This window comes from Achroia grisella, unplaced genomic scaffold (genome assembly GCF_030625045.1).
Source record: "Achroia grisella isolate CSIRO2021 unplaced genomic scaffold, CSIRO_AGI_Agris_v1 utg702, whole genome shotgun sequence".
NCBI lineage: Eukaryota > Metazoa > Arthropoda > Insecta > Lepidoptera > Pyralidae > Achroia > Achroia grisella.
In genome coordinates, this window is record NW_026712999.1 from 203,771 (window position 1) to 226,157 (window position 22,387).

General features: G+C 42.7%; 1 protein-coding gene across 1 annotated transcript; it reads left to right on the forward strand.

Annotated features, from left to right (window-relative positions):
* The first annotated feature begins 241 nt into the window (after positions 1–241).
* LOC131850194 (uncharacterized) lies at positions 242–20,955 on the forward strand. The gene is made up of 11 exons (XM_059200367.1): positions 242–450; positions 1,194–1,337; positions 2,939–3,400; positions 4,166–4,778; positions 5,054–5,219; positions 7,120–7,169; positions 7,726–7,842; positions 12,151–12,263; positions 12,921–13,016; positions 13,760–13,906; positions 20,663–20,955. The coding sequence occupies exons 1-11, from the start codon at positions 346–348 to the stop codon at positions 20,939–20,941; spliced, it is 2,292 nt and encodes a 763-aa protein (XP_059056350.1). The 5' UTR covers positions 242–345; the 3' UTR covers positions 20,942–20,955.
* The last annotated feature ends 1,432 nt before the right edge of the window (positions 20,956–22,387 follow it).

Here is a 22,387-nt window from a genome sequence, read left to right on the forward strand (position 1 = left end):
GTCATCATTTAAATATGTACTTACTTAAATGATGACCTAACCTCGCCCAATAAACTTTTTAATTATATCATATTAATATATATCTTTATGATGAGGAAAATTTAACATGCGTTTAAAGGTAAATATTTTAGGAAGTTGGCAACCCCTTTCTCGTCTGTCAAACTTTTTAAATATTTGAACTTGTTTTCGGCTTTTGTAATTGAAATTAAAGGTAGACTATTTTTCTATTATTTTGTTCGTAATATAGAGGGTAAAATGATGTGATGTTCCGTAATGCTTTATAAAAATGCAATAGAATGCAAGGCACGTGTTAGTAGAAGTTGTCTATTATATTGTAATTAAAAAATGGACACAGAAAAAAGAGTTCACACTTTGCAAGAATTGGAAAAATATTCCTACCGTGTCTTGCAGCAAATATCTAAGTCTATGTCTTTACCTTCTAATTACAAGGTAAGGTTTAATTCATTTTAAAGTAGTCAGCTTTGTGGCTTTAATTATAAACAAACTCGGTGAAAAATTTCATTGATTTGAGTAGTTATTTATTTCACAGTTTTAAAAGTACATTAATAAAGAACTACGTAGTCTATACATATATTGTGTTAATCTCAAAACATGCAATTTTGTTACTGCTACTTTTTCCCTTAGAAGCTGACTAAAAATATTAATGGATTGTTAGAAAAATGTTATTTAAAGCGGACTCACAAAATTCATTGAACAGTCCGGGCAACAGTTGATGTCCCGGCCTGTGCTGGCAGGTCCAGCATATGCCACTAGCACACTAGTAGAGATAACATGGACATGAAGTCTTGTCAATTTGTCAGTTGGAAAGAATTTTAATTTCCAGGCGGAAAGGCATGGAGGTCAGTCTGGCATGGTATAGCTACCAACGGAAGGACTAATCCTCATTACTTGTGGGGAAGGGTTGTTAATAATGGGGACTATCGACTTTATTCCAAGCAATGTACCATATTAGGTTGACATCCATGTGGTTCCTACTGTAAACTAAGAGGTTTCATTACAGTGGGCTAACTGACCTGACCTATCTCATCTTAATATCCTCCATTAGTGCCTCACCAGCCATAGACTGTTAACATAGATGAGAGCACCATTCCATTGTCATTGCTTAAAAAAAAGTATGGGGAAAGGATATGTGAATAAACTTTGTCTTGACTATTTTCTCTTTAACTTGGCAGAAGGTATACCTGATTCAGTTGATACATGCCAAGCAATTTGGTACAATGGATGAAGTGCATGGTATAGTACAGAAGGTGAGGCTGGAGCGTCAGCAGCTGGCACAGGTCAAGAAAAAGAGTCGTCGTAGGAAAACATATGTTCAGGTCAGATGTAGATGTATATATCCAGAAATCTCTTTTTAGAAATAGATTCACCCTGTAAATTACATTTATTGTATCTCTGTTTTTATTTCCTGTGTGTATACAATATAGAATAAAGAGGATTTATTATATTCAATAAATATAATAAATGCTCTTGTTATATTCAATAATTTTCCAGAGATAGTCTTTGTCATCTGAGTGAGATAGCTAGAAATAATAACTTTATATTATCACTTTTGAATAGTCATATTTTTTTATCATACCACTTATTCGGAACACAATGTGTGTTCCGAATAAGTGGTATAATCATCATCATCTTAAAAAAAACTATCAAGAAGATTTTTTTTGCTCATTTAAATATATATTGTATTACATATTCAACTTTACATCTTTAAGACTTTGAGGGAGTACAAACTGGCAAATAATTGATAAAATTAAAGAAATATTATAGCTACCTGAGTAACAAAAGATATCAGTCATAGTTATCAGAGCACACCAGTCCCTAAGAATTAGAAACTCCCTGCAAGTTTCTAATGCTAAACTTGTAGCTCAGGTGCCAAGCAGCTTTATTTTATAATGTGTTTTGGTTCTAGGTTCAGCTTAGGCAGTAAAATTTCAGGATAAGAGGACCAATAAGATCTTAGTCCTCAGGAGTTAATGATGGCATGATGCCACATGATCTGATTTCATATATGATGATGGGAGATGCATGGACATGCATACATTTTTATTTTATTGGGTTTTTGGGCTATTGTCAGGTGCACAGATCTGTACCACTGCAACATAGATCTATTGTGCTCACCCTTTTCAAAGTTCGCTTCTTAGACCCATCAAGGACAAGAATTGATGGATATTCTTAGGAGCGATTGTTTATACCTCCTCAGGATAGAGTGTATACTTTCCAAAGGAGATGTTTGGTTTATGCATGAGTGGGCTACAACCAAATAGTGTGTAGTGGGGTTTCCTCTTCTGTTTGGCATAATCATGCATTAACTTTTGTATTCCAATATTTCTTGAGGCTTTTATACAACTAGGTCACTGTGTTAGTCTTATATGAAAGACTGTATATATGGTTTATCTCAACAATCATCATCCAACGATAAAGCACAATTTACTTATAAATTCTAGATAGTAAAGAGTCAGTTATCCTCACCAAAGTAGTTCTATAGATTGTATAGTATATTAGATGACCTGGCAAACATTGTTTTGTCATATTAATTAATATCGCTATTAAAAATAGGGGTTGGTGGTAGAAGGATAAAACTTAGGGTAGTTTGTATATTTTAGGCCACATTATAAAAAATATATAATTTAAATAGGGGCCACCCTTACCCTCACTTAGGGATATAAAAAATAAATAACCTATTCTCAGTGCTACCAGTATACATATAAAATTTTATTAAAATCTGTCTAACCATTTTCAGAGAAGTATGGCGACTAGATCGTGACAGTCCATCCTGACAATTCAACAAGAATTTATCACAATGGTTTCCAGGGGGAAGGTGAACCTGACATAGTACATTGCTAGCAATAAGATCATCAGTCCACATTACTAACAATGTCCTTGCCCCCTAGTATTATATATTACTCTTTACATTTTGTAGGAGATGGAAATATCATCAACCAGCAACAGCCACTCACCACCTATAACAATCACACCCAAACGCACAAGCCAAATTGTGCTGAGCAACAGCCCAGTGCAACAACCCTTCATGAACTACCCTCAGCACAGGGTACTACAACCGAGAATAGTCCGAAGAACATATCCCTCGATAAAGAAGTCTGGTAGTGATAGAATTCTACGTAGCTTCAACATCAAAACCATAAAGAAAACTAATTACGAGACGTTGAATGTAAATAATACGTTATTCAACGCTGTTAACACTCATACGTCCAGTTCAGATAAGATGCCGTTTCAAATGAATCCCGAAGCGATTCACAACCCAAAATGGAATATTACAACCAATCGTATTGTGGAACAGCCAAATCAAAGTATATTGAAGACTAGTAACTATGAAATGAAAAGTAATAATAAGCCTTCTTATCATATACCAAATAATTCTACAGTAAGTAAATTCTTGATTTCCAAAAATACAATACCTAAAATAATTTTAATATAATTATAATATCCCTGGACAATTGCCACAGCGCCATCTAGTCTCAAGCTAAGCAAAGCTTGTGTTATTGGTATTAGACAACTGATATAAATACATACACTTTTTTTTATAGATACATACATAATATACATATAATACACAATACATCATACAAACAATCATACTTATGAATTCAGATGTTTGTATCGTGCGAGGAATTGAACCCGTGACGACTGGAGGTAGGATGGTGTGCTAAACGTCTGGACTATTCTAGACCGTCGAGACTGTCATATATAGTAATCTTTATTCAATCTTTGATATTAGCCCTTTAGAATTGTATTTGTTTGTGTTCATCTGACATCTTACAGTTGCAGATTCAACCCGACAGAATGAATAAAAAACATGTTTGCTACTATTTTCAAACAAATGTTATATACAAAGTTGTGTAAATGTAAAAATATAAGAAATTGTGAGAATTAAAAGCCATTTTTAAGATTTTGATATGAATACAAATAATAAATTCCTTTAATATAACAAATTGTTTGAAGTATACTTTGTAAAAAGTAGTCTGGATACCTTTGTTGTAAATAGATTACATTGGACAAGGACTGGAAGAATACCTAGTATACTATACTCTAGTATTAAGTACACATTTTGTACTATATTTCAATGAAGCAAATCCTAAGAATAAAAAAATAAATACGTATGATCTAATAAATAAACTTCTAATTCCAGAATACAGCGCCAGTAATGCCTCCCAAACGACAGAGAGTATTAAGCGGCATATATCCCATCACATCCAAAGATATCACCCCAAAAACAAACTCCTATATACACAGTATCGGCATTCGACACCGAGATGGAAAGATTTCCAAAATAAACGCATTAGTGCAAAAATCTAGAACACCAACACAAAAACCAACTGAAAACATACAAAATTCTTGTAATAACTTAGAAGTTACTATGCAGGACATAATTGATTGTAATATCGACGCTCAAACCAATATGAACTCTATGTATTCTGTCACAGATGCCAATATACCTGCTAATAATTATCTATACCCAAACATGTCAAGTCTTAATGATGCGTTTGGGAAACATATGTGTTACAATGAAGGTAATGAAGCGTGTAATGACATGTGTGACACTGGGAATTTATACACTATGTACTCCCATAAAAAAGTAAGAAATGATCAAATGAGATCACAGAAGAATTACCAAAGAGAACCTGAAGTTACCCAAGTGGAGAAGCTACCGAGAATTAATGAAGTTTTTAGCAAATTTAATGACATTCATAATGATGTGCGTAGACCGATTTATGTTCAAGTGAGTGAAGAAGCTGAGAGAAGTAAGTTTATACTTTAATTATATGGGTCTAAATTAAACGTAATTCCTAAAAGCAGTATAGTTGTTAGTTAGTGTTGACTGTACGGTAGTCCTCTTGGTCGCCGAACATTAGAGAAGGCTGTAACGGTAGTCAAATTTCCACACTGAATATTGGTGTAACCTAAAGTATCCATTAAATAGTGAAATGGACTTCTGCACAATAACGCCTTATTCTATAAACAAAAATATAGTCATTATATTTTTGTTTATTTAATTTATATTTCTACTTTATTACAGTAAGAAGCTATCCAATATATGTAGCGGGCACGATTCCTAACAGCACAAGTTTACTGGAGCCGTTATACAACTTTAGAAATCAATTTGTGGTACATCAGCCACTATTACAAGTGGCTACCACGTCTAACACAATGTGTACATACAGCACACCTCTCATAGCCTCAGCGTGAGTATAGGAATTACATTTAAATTTGTTTTTATTTGACAAACGCAGCTATTGTGGGGGGATGGGAATTGTTAATAATGTGGACTGATGACAGTCTGGTTGACCTTAACGCGGTTACTCCTGGAATCCATCATGGTAAAGTCACCAGGAATTTATCATGATGGTTTTCGAGGGAATCCGAAAAAGGAAATTCCTGTTAAATTTACTACGATGGGCTAACTGATCTGACCTCATGCCCATCGTATAATCCTCCACTGGTGCCCCGCCAGCGTAAACCATTGGCAGGAGTACTATTATCATCATTTAATAAAAAATGCAGCAATATCAGTGGTGCTAAAAATGCTTTGTATCACTTGGACTTCTGACGCAACCAAATTGAGTTAAAATAAAAAACTAGTATGCTATTAGTTTAGGGTTGCCAATCCCAAATTTAAAAAGCCAGGATTTGAAGTTGGGTAAACCAAGACAATTGACTTTAAAAACAAGACACAGTAATAGAGTTGCAATAATTAAATTAATATGTAGTTAAAATACGTGAAATGAAATTTAAGCAATTAATTTAATATTTTTTTAATAAACATATTTGTATAAAATTATACATATGTTTTAAAGTTTAAAACCTAGAACTCAGCTTCAAATTATTCAGGATGTCCCAGCAGTACAAAAACTAGGTCATTCCTGGACAATCAGGATGTTTGGCAACTCTATATTAGATAGTATTTGTTTTCATTGCATTATTGTATGTTTATTTACACACATGCATATCTGTGCAAATTGTATTTGTAGCCATACAAAAATACAAAATAGCTTAGATTTATTTGCAAATTTAATTGACTATGTTCTAGAACATTCAACGGCTATGTTTCAATTTTATTGCATCAGAATTCAACCTGCAAATTTGTTTTTTTTTCTTCAAACCAAGGATGTTATCTTGCTTTGTTAATTTATGCTATCAAAACACTGAGCTTGCTTTCTGATTCAACTGCATTTTGATCTATGTTCTTTTCTTTTTAAATCGTATAAACCCTGAGAATATTTATGTGCGGTTTCTCCGTAATTATGTATATCTGTGGTATTATGCAAAATTAATACTATAGATATACTAAGTTTTCCATATAATTTTTAAGAAATTAAAAAATACTCCATTATCTATGTTTTCTTGTTCATGTAATAAATTTTCAGAAAAAATCTGAAGAAAATGGCACGTAATAATTATGTATTTATGTATAACAATGTTAAAAAAATTACCATATTCAATTCAACACAATATTATGATTCATTCCTTTCAGTTTACGCAAAGATATCGTATAACATACAAAATTTAAGAACAGTTTTTCTGTTTAATTAAATTTCTATTTCCAATATTTAGAACTCCTTTGGATTTAAAAAAGAACTGGTAAGAATAAAACACATTACTTGCTATGTTGTATACCATATATGAGGATAAACATAAATAGGTGATAGACAGAATGGTACTCCCACAAATTGCCTCTGGAAAATAATTCTGTGGAATAAAAAATAAAGTTTTCAAAACAGTGAAATGTCACTAGCGAAAGGGTTAATACAAAAAATATTGAAATGTAATCTAACTTCTAATTTTTAACGATAAAATGTGACATCGTATTGTACTGTTAATAAATAAATAAATCACTCGTAATTGCGCGAACCGATTTTTCTCGCGCTAGATCGCACGCACTCCTGATCGCGCGTGAAAGAACGTATCGTGTAAAGTTTGGCTGTTTTTACACGATACGATCGTTCATATGCGATCTCGTTGTCTCGTTTTCTTCACTTTAATGTACTCTAGCATCCTCCATTTTCCAATTTACACGTCTATTGCTTGAATGGGTCTTTTTGTCGCTTTGCATGTAACACTAGTGGCATGTGGCTTGGATTTCAGGTTCGCACAGCAATCAACGCTTGTCACCACTGAACTTTTGACTGCCTCTTGTGAGTTCACGCCTTTATTTAACACATTCTCTATGGTTTTCAGCTGCGTTTATACTGTTGCAATTTTACAGCGCTAAAACTTAACTGTTGTATAGCTATTACAGTTTATACAAAGTACCTTTGTCTCACGTATTTCAGCTTGCTTTGTAAACTGTGTTTTGCTTGAATGAAATTACCGGATACGATGGGTGGACATTTAATTCATCCAGAAATAACAATATAAGAGCTATTATAGGCGTTACAAGATGACGCAATGTGTTAGTGTTGTTCTTGTATTGCGACGGTTACCACTTACCATCGGGTGGGCTGTCAGCTTGCTTGCCATTCCTGTTCATCGTCGCCTCTTCCCGTTACGCGAGGTCGGTTTACATTATCTTGAGATGCCATTCTTTTCGCTGGTAAGCATCGTCATTTGACACCTTGATTTCTCTATGGACATTAATCAGCCAGTTTCATCAAAATCCGTTCAGTAGTTTTTCCGAGAAAGTGTAACAAACATCCATCTTATAAACTTTCGCGTTTATAATATTTTTAAGTATTTATTTGTAATTTCCAGCGTGCGAGCAGGATAGCGTTATTAACGTTGATATGGATGCAATGCCCCGTATATCTGATCTGCTCCGTTATACAGAACAGGAGTACAACGAGCGTTCGAGCTGTGATAAAGACGACGGTATGTACTCGTGAACTATTTTAATTGTAGTACAGGGATGAACAATACGCGGCCCGTTAAACAAGTTTATGCGGCACGCCAAGGATTTCCATAATAAAATTTATTTCTTCGTCTCTTTCCCATAAATATATTGATATAACAGTAATTGTAATAAAATAGGTAGGTAGGACATACTAAACCGAAACCTTTTTATTTGTGACGAGTTACTTACATGTCGGCGACTAGTTTAAACATGTAATACGAACATTTCCATTTTTTTATTGTATAGGTACTTATTGTGCGACTCGCTAAAAAATATTAATAAATTAAACTAACTAAACTGGCCTGTTCATTAAAAATAACCTTGAGCAAAAGGAATGAGCAATCCCTGCTGTAGTATATTTTACTTGTAACCGAACAGTATCAATTTAGGTACAGACTGTTGTGAATGAAACAAGTTAACAGAAGGTACAGACTTATTTATTTACTAGCTCTTGCCCTCGACTCCGACCACGTTAAATTAAAATTAAAATAAATAGTTTTTAAAATAAAGGTAGCCTACGTTTATTCTGAAATCGGTAGGTGGTGCAAGAGTAATAGTAATCCATACAAATATGGTATGATGTAAATGCGTTATGATAATTCTAATCACGATACGGATTTTACTTCCGCACTTAACTTATCGTACAATGTTACACGTAATTTTGAGTGACGACTTAAGATCAGTTCCGTTAAGACACGTTTTCGCTTTGCTCCACTTTTAAAAATCATATTGTATAATTATAAGTCACAATACACCGTTAAATATACATAATTATAAAGTTACTTCTATAACCAACTCATAATTAAAATCAGTTTAAGAATTCATTCAGTGACACGGAGGATATAAGTGAAATACTAAATTGTGTTTAACCGTTTACGGAATGCAGTAAGAACGTACGGAGACAAGTGACCTTTAACCGAACCGCGTGACCGTGCCATACCGGCAGTGCAACAGTGAATACAATTCGCATCGCATAGTGCAGTAACTCGACGAATCGAGCAATTAATCGAGAAACACAAACTTAAATCATGCCGAAGTCGTGTGTCGCTTGTGGAAATTCTATTCAAAACTCTGAATACATGGAGTGTGAAAAGTGTAAGAAGCACTATGATATAATGTGTCTCAATTTAAAAAAAGACGAATGGAAGAAAACATTACAGAAGCAAAAAAACAAATGGCTGTGCCCTTTATGTTCAAGTTCAAGACCTAAAGGAGACAACTCAAATACGCCAATTAGACCTACTAACAACGCTCTCGAAGACATTCAGGAAGATCTTGAAAAAGTAAACACGACGCGTGGTTCCCGAATTAAGTCCACAAACATGGTAACCGATAGTAATGTGAGTTTGTCAGATTTAATGAATGAAATAAGGAAGCTGAGAGAAGAGGTGAGTGAGATACCTGCCTTACGAAAAGAACTCGTTGATGTGCGATCTCAAATACTTTCGATTGCCAACTCACTAAACGAAACCCTGGCTGATCACAAGAAAAAACTAAATGATGCCCAAGTTGAGATATCAAATTTGAAAGGTATAATACAGAATTCGCAAAGAGAGCTAGAAATTCTAGAACAAAACGCATTGTGTAACGAACTCGAGATAGTTGGTATACCGGAAAGTGGTGGCGAGGACTTGATGAGCACGATAATTACGACATCAAATAAACTGGGAGTGGACCTGAAGGAGACAGACGTATGCCATGTGACACGAGTTGGTGCCAGACTTGCACAAACTTCCAGTTCGGTAAAAGAAATAAAAGCGCGTCCCATATTAGTTAAAATGGTCCGACGCGCCAAGAAAGAAGAAATTATAAAGGCTAGTAAAGCTCATAAAAAACTTACAACAGAAGGAATAAAGGACGGACTGCCTAAACCGGTGTACATCAATGAGCGTCTCACTCGAAAGAATAAACAGTTATTTCGAGAAGCCAGACTACGCTCGAGGAAGTACAACTTTCAATTTTGCTGGGTTCGGAACGGCTTTATATATATCCGGCAGTGTGAAAAGAAGCCGGCATTTCGTATACAGTGCTTCGAAGATGTTGATGAAAAAATTGGCCCTGCACTTGACTTACATGTGTCCCTCTAATGGTGGTAAAATGCTTGTTAGTTCTGTGTATATGATTGTAATAATATACTTTCAGTTATTTCATAACTTAAAATATCCTATAAGAAATACACTTTATCCTTCATTACTTTACATAATAACAGCTCATAACATTTCTTACACACATAAAACAAATCATACATCTTTCTCACACTATACAAAAAACGTTCAGAATCAGCATAAAATAATCCAAAACATATCACACTCCAGACAGTTCTCTCAGCATGTTTCAAAAATTTACTGGCTCTCAAGAGTAAATATAAATTTATTACAATTTAAAAAAATTAAACCAAAACGCCTGATCCACTTTTAGATATAGATAGTTTACTATCTATTAAATGTTTTACTCTTGAGAAACCTGAAGAATTCTCATCCTATTTAACATCTGAGTTAGATTTTAAAGTCCTTACGGACTTTATTTGACCTTATTCTGAAAGGTAAATTTCCTGATCGATGGAAACACTCATTAGTCACTCCAATTTACAAAGACGGTAGTAAAAATATTCCTGCAAATTATAGACCAATCTCGCTCCTAAGCATTTTTTCTAAACTACTTGAAAAAATTATTAATAAACGTCTTGTAAATTACTTAGAAAAACACCAGATTATTTCGGAAAATCAGTTCGGTTTTAGAAAAGGTGCCTCTACAGAAAACGCCGTCTCCCGTCTAACAAATATCATCTCTACTTCTCTGGATCAAAAAGATTGCTGTATTGGAGTCTTTATTGACTTAACAAAAGCCTTTGACACGGTCTCACCTTCTATTCTGTTAAAGAAATTGGACTATATCGGGATCAGAGGCATTCCTCTAAACTGGTTTAGCAGTTATCTCACTGGTCGTTCTCAGTCTGTCAAAGTCGGCTACATTGCTAGTAATCCATTATCAATAAACCTAGGAGTACCCCAAGGAAGTATACTCGGCCCAACCCTGTTTACAATTTATATAAACGACCTTTTACAGCATCCATCATTTGAAATGAATATAACAGGATACGCTGACGACACAGCGATTCTCTTCAGAGGGTCATCTTGGGAAGAAACTCGTTCGCTTGCTGAAGAAGGCATGACACATCTTGTAGACTGGCTTCACCGAAATTTATTAACTCTAAACACAAATAAAACGACTTACCTGGCTTTCCACAAAACAAATGCATCTGCCCCCAGACAACTTCTTCCAATACCTATACACACATATCCGTGCAGAAATCAAACCAGAAATTGCAACTGTGAAACAATAAAAAGATCATATACGATAAAATACTTAGGAATAGTACTAGACGAAAATCTATCTTTTAAAAAACAGATATCTTGTCTATCTGCACGACTAAAAAAGATCATATATATAGTAAAATCTCTCAGACAATCAACTCCACTTGATGTCCTCAAGATGGTGTATATTTCCCTGTGTCAGTCAATTTTAATTTATTGTATAGCTGTCTGGGGTGGATCTAATAAGTATGTTTTTATTGAAATTGAGAGAGCACAACGGGCAGTCCTTAAAGTAATGTTAAATAAACCTTTTAGGACTGCAACAGATATAATTTATGAAACAGCACAAGTGCTACGTGTACGTCAACTTTACATTTGGCGGGTTATATGCCTACAGCACAAAAAAGTAGGGACCATGATCGAATACGAAGCCTTGTTACAAAATCGTACTTTCAGAATTCCTCTACCCTCGATTCGCACCACATTTGCCAAGCGTTTGCCACTGTTTTCCCATCCGTACATATATAACTATGTCAATAAGAAATGCACAATTGCAAAACTATCCATGCATCAAGTCAAAAAAACTACAAAATGCTGGCTGATGAAACTAAATTATGACGAAACAGAACAAATACTTCCAACTTACGGCTAACACACAGTTCTGCAAATTGAACACACACACACACACACACACACACATATTCATACATACACACTCTCATTCACACCAATGCTCACCTTTTCGATTATACATCCACAAATTTATTCCCTACATTTTACACACAAGTCCCATAGCTATTAATACAAAGGGTAAACATGTAAAATGAACACAATAATAAGTCACTCCAGTCTCTACAATACAGGCCTGCGAGCCTAGTGTAGAACTACAGTAAATTAAAATGTAAATGTGTATCATGAATAAAATATTATTATTATTATTATTATTATTATTATTATTTTATTTATTTTCAGAATTGAGCACCACGAATAATTCCCTGGTCAAATCTGATAGCCAAGAAATTGGAGCATCTGTTACCATTCCTGAGATGGTCGAAGATGCCCTCGAAATCATTAGCCAAGATGGGGTAAGTTAGTTACCATACATTTTCACATTAGACAGCTCAAGCTGTGATAAATATTAGGTATTTTCAGAAATTGATATTTATTTCTCTTCCATATTAATTGTGTATTAAGTACAAAATATTAAATACACAATCGACTGGTTTATTAACTAAATAAGATTAAACCAGAGCAGATCAGTTCTTATAAGTATTTGTTCACGACTATGACTGACTAGCCAGCCATCACAGGATACCTAAGCTCACGACTTGCATAATTTGATCTATTGGGATTTTTATTAATTATTATTACAATTTTTACCTTCTGGTCTCTAAACTCTCTCTAACTCTCAAGTAAAACACATGTAATATTAATATGGGATTTAATAGGAGCATATAATAGCTTTTACTTATCTGCAAAACTTCCATTTCTTTTCCCGTCTTATTATTATATATTGTTTTTTGTTCTATTATATTTCCTTCTTATGTTGGTACCGCTTACTTTAATTCTCTTTCTCGCTCTCTCGCACACATCTATGTTTCTCTTTCACGCAATGTTCCAGTTTATGCATCAAGCAATCCAATACCACATTTTTAAGGTTTTTTTTTGTAATAATAATAAATTCTAAATTTCCACAAATTACGTAATTCCAGTTTTATTATATAATAGAATTGTTATTATAGGACTATATGGAGAGAATAGGCATGGATGTAAGGATGCAGTGCATTCTGTGCTCTTGGGCTGGTCCCAAGTTTAAATTGGAATATCACATCAGAAAGGTAATTAAATATCTATTAGTCATGTAGACTATACAAAAATTTATTTTTATATAATTGAAATGGTATTCAGGCTTGGAACTCAATCAATGGTAGGCGTTAACCGTCGCCTATATCCGACAACTTGATGATGATACATTGCTGTTTCCATCTCTGGTGAATGGCAATAAAAGTGACGATAGCGCAGGAGCTCGCATAAAGCATGCGACGCGAAAAACGGGTCTCGTCAAATTTCATTAAGATCTGTACAATATCTTTATACAAACAAATGTATTTTTGAATTTATAACATTACTTGGGATGAGAGAGAAGGGATGGTACTCTCATACCCTTTGGTCAGAGGTAATAATAGTGGTGGTGATAGAGACGGCAGACACTACTTTTTAAGTTATTTTTTTAAGTCCTGAAAGGCAAAGGCAATTATCCGGGTGTTGTTGGATTTAACTACTCAACACCCTTTGAGTCGATGTCGGAGCAAAGGGTTCGCCCTGAGGCCTCAACCTTTATCTTCCTAGGGGGGTGTGGATGATTAGCGCGTACGTGCGTGCGTGCGTGCGTGACTGCGTGCGTGCGTGTGCACGCGCGGAGAGTTCAATAAATTTCATTAAGATCCGTTTATCCATCTAAAGATATCAGTAACGAACAAATAATAACTGTGGATGACTAAGAAGGGACGGTAGTATGGTACGTACGGTACCCCTACGCTCTGGCGAGTGGTAATAACAGTGGTGGTGACGGTGACGGCAGGAACACGCGCGGAGCATCCGCAGGGAGGAGCGCGGCGCGTGGAGGGCGCGCGTGCGGGCCGGCGCGCCGCGACTAGTGCAGCACCGCGCCGCGCTGTACGTGGTCGCCGCGCGCCGCCGCCGCGCCTGCCTCGTCGCCACGCTCGCAGTCTGTACACTACACTACACTACACTACACTACAGTAGCCACACTTAGTGTCGTGTTACGAGCGCGTGCGGGCCGGCGCGCCGCGACTAGTGCAGCACCGCGCCGCGCTGTACGTGGTCGCCGCGCGCCGCCGCCGCGCCTGCCTCGTCGCCACGCTCGCAGTCTGTACACTACACTACACTACACTACACTACAGTAGCCACACTTAGTGTCGTGTTACGAGCGCGTGCGGGCCGGCGCGCCGCGACTAGTGCAGCACCGCGCCGCGCTGTACGTGGTCGCCGCGCGCCGCCGCCGCGCCTGCCTCGTCGCCACGCTCGCAGTCTGTACACTACACTACACTACACTACACTACACTACACTACAGTAGCCACACTTAGTGTCGTGTTACGAGCGCGTGCGGGCCGGCGCGCCGCGACTAGTGCAGCACCGCGCCGCGCTGTACGTGGTCGCCGCGCGCCGCCGCCGCGCCTGCCTCGTCGCCACGCTCGCAGTCTGTACACTACACTACACTACACTACACTACACTACACTACACTACAGTAGCCACACTTAGTGTCGTGTTACGAGCGCGTGCGGGCCGGCGCGCCGCGACTAGTGCAGCACCGCGCCGCGCTGTACGTGGTCGCCGCGCGCCGCCGCCGCGCCTGCCTCGTCGCCACGCTCGCAGTCTGTACACTACACTACACTACACTACACTACACTACACTACACTACAGTAGCCACACTTAGTGTCGTGTTACGAGCGCGTGCGGGCCGGCGCGCCGCGACTAGTGCAGCACCGCGCCGCGCTGTACGTGGTCGCCGCGCGCCGCCGCCGCGCCTGCCTCGTCGCCACGCTCGCAGTCTGTACACTACACTACACTACACTACACTACACTACACTACAGTAGCCACACTTAGTGTCGTGTTACGAGCGCGTGCGGGCCGGCGCGCCGCGACTAGTGCAGCACCGCGCCGCGCTGTACGTGGTCGCCGCGCGCCGCCGCCGCGCCTGCCTCGTCGCCACGCTCGCAGTCTGTACACTACACTACACTACACTACACTACACTACACTACACTACAGTAGCCACACTTAGTGTCGTGTTACGAGCGCGTGCGGGCCGGCGCGCCGCGACTAGTGCAGCACCGCGCCGCGCTGTACGTGGTCGCCGCGCGCCGCCGCCGCGCCTGCCTCGTCGCCACGCTCGCAGTCTGTACACTACACTACACTACACTACACTACACTACACTACACTACAGTAGCCACACTTAGTGTCGTGTTACGAGCGCGTGCGGGCCGGCGCGCCGCGACTAGTGCAGCACCGCGCCGCGCTGTACGTGGTCGCCGCGCGCCGCCGCCGCGCCTGCCTCGTCGCCACGCTCGCAGTCTGTACACTACACTACACTACACTACACTACACTACACTACACTACAGTAGCCACACTTAGTGTCGTGTTACGAGCGCGTGCGGGCCGGCGCGCCGCGACTAGTGCAGCACCGCGCCGCGCTGTACGTGGTCGCCGCGCGCCGCCGCCGCGCCTGCCTCGTCGCCACGCTCGCAGTCTGTACACTACACTACACTACACTACACTACACTACACTACACTACAGTAGCCACACTTAGTGTCGTGTTACGAGCGCGTGCGGGCCGGCGCGCCGCGACTAGTGCAGCACCGCGCCGCGCTGTACGTGGTCGCCGCGCGCCGCCGCCGCGCCTGCCTCGTCGCCACGCTCGCAGTCTGTACACTACACTACACTACACTACACTACACTACACTACAGTAGCCACACTTAGTGTCGTGTTACGAGCGCGTGCGGGCCGGCGCGCCGCGACTAGTGCAGCACCGCGCCGCGCTGTACGTGGTCGCCGCGCGCCGCCGCCGCGCCTGCCTCGTCGCCACGCTCGCAGTCTGTACACTACACTACACTACACTACACTACACTACACTACACTACACTACACTACAGTAGCCACACTTAGTGTCGTGTTACGAGCGCGTGCGGGCCGGCGCGCCGCGACTAGTGCAGCACCGCGCCGCGCTGTACGTGGTCGCCGCGCGCCGCCGCCGCGCCTGCCTCGTCGCCACGCTCGCAGTCTGTACACTACACTACACTACACTACACTACACTACACTACACTACAGTAGCCACACTTAGTGTCGTGTTACGAGCGCGTGCGGGCCGGCGCGCCGCGACTAGTGCAGCACCGCGCCGCGCTGTACGTGGTCGCCGCGCGCCGCCGCCGCGCCTGCCTCGTCGCCACGCTCGCAGTCTGTACACTACACTACACTACACTACACTACACTACACTACACTACAGTAGCCACACTTAGTGTCGTGTTACGAGCGCGTGCGGGCCGGCGCGCCGCGACTAGTGCAGCACCGCGCACCGCGCTGTACGTGGTCGCCGCGCGCCGCCGCCGCGCCTGCCTCGTCGCCACGCTCGCCTGTACACTACACTACACTACACTACACTACACTACACTACACTACAGTAGCCACACTTAGTGTCGTGTTACGAGCGCGTGCGGGCCGGCGCGCCGCGACTAGTGCAGCACCGCGCCGCGCTGTACGTGGTCGCCGCGCGCCGCCGCCGCGCCTGCCTCGTCGCCACGCTCGCAGTCTGTACACTACACTACACTACACTACACTACACTACACTACACTACAGTAGCCACACTTAGTGTCGTGTTACGAGCGCGTGCGGGCCGGCGCGCCGCGACTAGTGCAGCACCGCGCCGCGCTGTACGTGGTCGCCGCGCGCCGCCGCCGCGCCTGCCTCGTCGCCACGCTCGCAGTCTGTACACTACACTACACTACACTACACTACACTACACTACACTACAGTAGCCACACTTAGTGTCGTGTTACGAGCGCGTGCGGGCCGGCGCGCCGCGACTAGTGCAGCACCGCGCCGCGCTGTACGTGGTCGCCGCGCGCCGCCGCCGCGCCTGCCTCGTCGCCACGCTCGCAGTCTGTACACTACACTACACTACACTACACTACACTACACTACACTACAGTAGCCACACTTAGTGTCGTGTTACGAGCGCGTGCGGGCCGGCGCGCCGCGACTAGTGCAGCACCGCGCCGCGCTGTACGTGGTCGCCGCGCGCCGCCGCCGCGCCTGCCTCGTCGCCACGCTCGCAGTCTGTACACTACACTACACTACACTACACTACACTACACTACACTACAGTAGCCACACTTAGTGTCGTGTTACGAGCGCGTGCGGGCCGGCGCGCCGCGACTAGTGCAGCACCGCGCCGCGCTGTACGTGGTCGCCGCGCGCCGCCGCCGCGCCTGCCTCGTCGCCACGCTCGCAGTCTGTACACTACACTACACTACACTACACTACACTACACTACACTACACTACACTACAGTAGCCACACTTAGTGTCGTGTTACGAGCGCGTGCGGGCCGGCGCGCCGCGACTAGTGCAGCACCGCGCCGCGCTGTACGTGGTCGCCGCGCGCCGCCGCCGCGCCTGCCTCGTCGCCACGCTCGCAGTCTGTACACTACACTACACTACACTACACTACACTACACTACACTACACTACAGTAGCCACACTTAGTGTCGTGTTACGAGCGCGTGCGGGCCGGCGCGCCGCGACTAGTGCAGCACCGCGCCGCGCTGTACGTGGTCGCCGCGCGCCGCCGCCGCGCCTGCCTCGTCGCCACGCTCGCAGTCTGTACACTACACTACACTACACTACACTACACTACACTACACTACAGTAGCCACACTTAGTGTCGTGTTACGAGCGCGTGCGGGCCGGCGCGCCGCGACTAGTGCAGCACCGCGCCGCGCTGTACGTGGTCGCCGCGCGCCGCCGCCGCGCCTGCCTCGTCGCCACGCTCGCAGTCTGTACACTACACTACACTACACTACACTACACTACACTACACTACACTACAGTAGCCACACTTAGTGTCGTGTTACGAGCGCGTGCGGGCCGGCGCGCCGCGACTAGTGCAGCACCGCGCCGCGCTGTACGTGGTCGCCGCGCGCCGCCGCCGCGCCTGCCTCGTCGCCACGCTCGCAGTCTGTACACTACACTACACTACACTACACTACACTACACTACACTACACTACACTACAGTAGCCACACTTAGTGTCGTGTTACGAGCGCGTGCGGGCCGGCGCGCCGCGACTAGTGCAGCACCGCGCCGCGCTGTACGTGGTCGCCGCGCGCCGCCGCCGCGCCTGCCTCGTCGCCACGCTCGCAGTCTGTACACTACACTACACTACACTACACTACACTACACTACACTACAGTAGCCACACTTAGTGTCGTGTTACGAGCGCGTGCGGGCCGGCGCGCCGCGACTAGTGCAGCACCGCGCCGCGCTGTACGTGGTCGCCGCGCGCCGCCGCCGCGCCTGCCTCGTCGCCACGCTCGCAGTCTGTACACTACACTACACTACACTACACTACACTACACTACACTACACTACAGTAGCCACACTTAGTGTCGTGTTACGAGCGCGTGCGGGCCGGCGCGCCGCGACTAGTGCAGCACCGCGCCGCGCTGTACGTGGTCGCCGCGCGCCGCCGCCGCGCCTGCCTCGTCGCCACGCTCGCAGTCTGTACACTACACTACACTACACTACACTACACTACACTACACTACACTACACTACACTACACTACAGTAGCCACACTTAGTGTCGTGTTACGAGCGCGTGCGGGCCGGCGCGCCGCGACTAGTGCAGCACCGCGCCGCGCTGTACGTGGTCGCCGCGCGCCGCCGCCGCGCCTGCCTCGTCGCCACGCTCGCAGTCTGTACACTACACTACACTACACTACACTACACTACACTACACTACACTACACTACAGTAGCCACACTTAGTGTCGTGTTACGAGCGCGTGCGGGCCGGCGCGCCGCGACTAGTGCAGCACCGCGCCGCGCTGTACGTGGTCGCCGCGCGCCGCCGCCGCGCCTGCCTCGTCGCCACGCTCGCAGTCTGTACACTACACTACACTACACTACACTACACTACACTACACTACAGTAGCCACACTTAGTGTCGTGTTACGAGCGCGTGCGGGCCGGCGCGCCGCGACTAGTGCAGCACCGCGCCGCGCTGTACGTGGTCGCCGCGCGCCGCCGCCGCGCCTGCCTCGTCGCCACGCTCGCAGTCTGTACACTACACTACACTACACTACACTACACTACACTACACTACACTACAGTAGCCACACTTAGTGTCGTGTTACGAGCGCGTGCGGGCCGGCGCGCCGCGACTAGTGCAGCACCGCGCCGCGCTGTACGTGGTCGCCGCGCGCCGCCGCCGCGCCTGCCTCGTCGCCACGCTCGCAGTCTGTACACTACACTACACTACACTACACTACACTACACTACAGTAGCCACACTTAGTGTCGTGTTACGAGCGCGTGCGGGCCGGCGCGCCGCGACTAGTGCAGCACCGCGCCGCGCTGTACGTGGTCGCCGCGCGCCGCCGCCGCGCCTGCCTCGTCGCCACGCTCGCAGTCTGTACACTACACTACACTACACTACACTACACTACACTACACTACAGTAGCCACACTTAGTGTCGTGTTACGAGCGCGTGCGGGCCGGCGCGCCGCGACTAGTGCAGCACCGCGCCGCGCTGTACGTGGTCGCCGCGCGCCGCCGCCGCGCCTGCCTCGTCGCCACGCTCGCAGTCTGTACACTACACTACACTACACTACACTACACTACACTACACTACACTACACTACAGTAGCCACACTTAGTGTCGTGTTACGAGCGCGTGCGGGCCGGCGCGCCGCGACTAGTGCAGCACCGCGCCGCGCTGTACGTGGTCGCCGCGCGCCGCCGCCGCGCCTGCCTCGTCGCCACGCTCGCAGTCTGTACACTACACTACACTACACTACACTACACTACACTACACTACACTACACTACACTACACTACAGTAGCCACACTTAGTGTCGTGTTACGAGCGCGTGCGGGCCGGCGCGCCGCGACTAGTGCAGCACCGCGCCGCGCTGTACGTGGTCGCCGCGCGCCGCCGCCGCGCCTGCCTCGTCGCCACGCTCGCAGTCTGTACACTACACTACACTACACTACACTACACTACACTACACTACACTACACTACAGTAGCCACACTTAGTGTCGTGTTACGAGCGCGTGCGGACCATATAGCAAAGTCTATACCCACACATTAATTCTTAGTTGCGGTTAGTCATACGATAATTCTTATGACTAACCGCAACTAAGAATTAAACACTTCATCCGAAACACAGCTTACAAACAATATTATAATAAATAATACTAGTATACCCACGTAGACAATAGTATACAAAAACTACTCTGTTCACGATAGATCCCGATTTGAAGTACCCACCTGACTTGTCCCTATTTTAACCACATGACGCTAAACAATAGAAAAACAATACACTCATACATTACATTATTATAGGGATCACGAATTTTCATAAATATGGATTATTAAAAAAATTTAGAACCTTATATTTTACTTTGTAGATACTTATATATTTAATTATTGATACTCCCAATTAATCTAGCTTTATATGGTGACCAGTAGTAACAAAAAATATAATCTTTCTATTTTATAATATTACTAGCTAACCACCCTGGCTTTGTACGGGTGTACATGTATTATACACATAAACCTTCCTCTTGAATCACTCTATCTATTGCTAAAAACTGTACTAAAATCCCTTGCGTAGTATAAAATATCTAAGCGAACAAACAGTGGGGATGAAAATAACATGATTGTTTTATTACAGACTATTTCAAGCGAAACAGAACTACCAAGAACCGGTTCTATAACTATACATAACAAAATTACCAATGAACCGTACAGTTGGGAAGGGGAGATCCGCCAAATAACACCGGAGTCCTGCGAAAGTGATAGCAACTGCTTGATACTGGAACTATCAAAATTAGGGTTGTCACCTGAACAAGCCAACTTAGACCGTGTGGAGTCACCTTTAACGTCTATTACGGAAAACCAACCGGATTATAATGATATAGAAGTAACGATGTATGTTAAGATATTCGACTGAATTTAAAATTTAACTGATAGATAATTTATCCTTTGTCCAATTCCAATTTATTCACATTTTTTTTATACTCAGATCGATCCCCCGTCCAATTCAAACGGTGATCGACATACGACAGCCTGAGCCTGAGGTTCGAACTCCTAGCGGTGCCCTCAGACTCAAATCGTACCCGTCAGTCGGGAGTTGGCCTTCAGCCGCTCCATAAATATTTCCGCGGGATTGGAGTGCCATCTGCACTCGCCCCTTGTCGTCCAGTGAATCTGTTAACGCCAGCAGTATTAAAAAAGTCCGATTTTCTTTTATAATAGTGTTGTATTAAATATGTAACATAGCAAGTTTTTTCTTTTGAGGTTGGCTTGCTTGCTTAACGTCTATTAAAGGAAATCTATAGAATTTTAATGATTGAGAAGTGATGTTTTTTTTTAAATATTCGACTGAATAAGAGAACTGTTTAAAATTGAAGGGTTGTATTAAATCTGTATCTTTGTAAGATTTTAAAATTAGTACATTAAAGAAAGCATTTGTTGCGTAATAAACTTATATATTGTTACTCATTAATCATATATAACCTTCGAACAACTAATATATATAATATAATCTTTCTAGACATTTCTTTATTTTTGAGAATGTGACAGTTAAAATGTTTATAAAAGGTTTATATTACCTATGAGAGGGTTTATATTTAGAAATAAAATTTTAATTCTTAGTCTCTACTCTTTAAGTTTTTTCTGTTTTTATATTGTTGACTACATAACTGTATGTATATTAAGTATTATCAAAATTTGTTATATTTAGATTTACATACGATGTAAACAGAATCTTTACTTAGTCATATGAATAAGTGAATCAATAACTTCTTGTTTTTGAAGGAAATAGAGCATCTTTTGACACTTCTACCATTAAATCCATAGAATAGTGACTACTCTGTGGTTCTATTGGACTACTGATTATATATGATTGCTACTACTTACATAACGTAGGTCTTGTTTGATATTTTTTATAAAAAAAGAATGATGCAAACATTATTATATTTGATGTGCACATCGATTTATGTAATTATTGTATCTTTCTGTGAGAGGAACAATAAAGTGTTTTTCATTCATTCATTCAAACCAACTATAATAATATAGGTATTTTGTTTCTTTAAGTTTAATATTAAGTATATTTCATACTATATCACATTTTTTTTTAATAACGACTGAATTACTTTGTGTCTATGAGGTTTATTTTAAACCGATTTATATTTTTTGTTTCTGTTAATAAAGTAATTAGATCTACTTAATACTATCGATGATAACGATCATGTTTTTTTATTTTTGTTATAATTTTATAATCATGTTGATTACCTAAGAGTTGACATTTGTTTTTGTTTTGATTCAATTTTCCTTTGAATTTTGTTAAAATATGGAACCAATAATCGATTGGTATTCTGTATTTTGTATTCCGACA

Coding starts and splice junctions, on each gene's coding strand:
- LOC131850194 (XM_059200367.1), top strand. CDS start 346: ATGGACACAGAAAAAAGAGTTCACACTTTGCAAGAATTGGAAAAATAT. Junction 13,017..13,759: donor TGGAATATCACATCAGAAAG/GTAATTAAATAT, acceptor CGGTGACGGCAG/GAACACGCGCGGAGCATCCG. Junction 13,907..20,662: donor GCCTCGTCGCCACGCTCGCA/GTCTGTACACTA, acceptor GTTTTATTACAG/ACTATTTCAAGCGAAACAGA.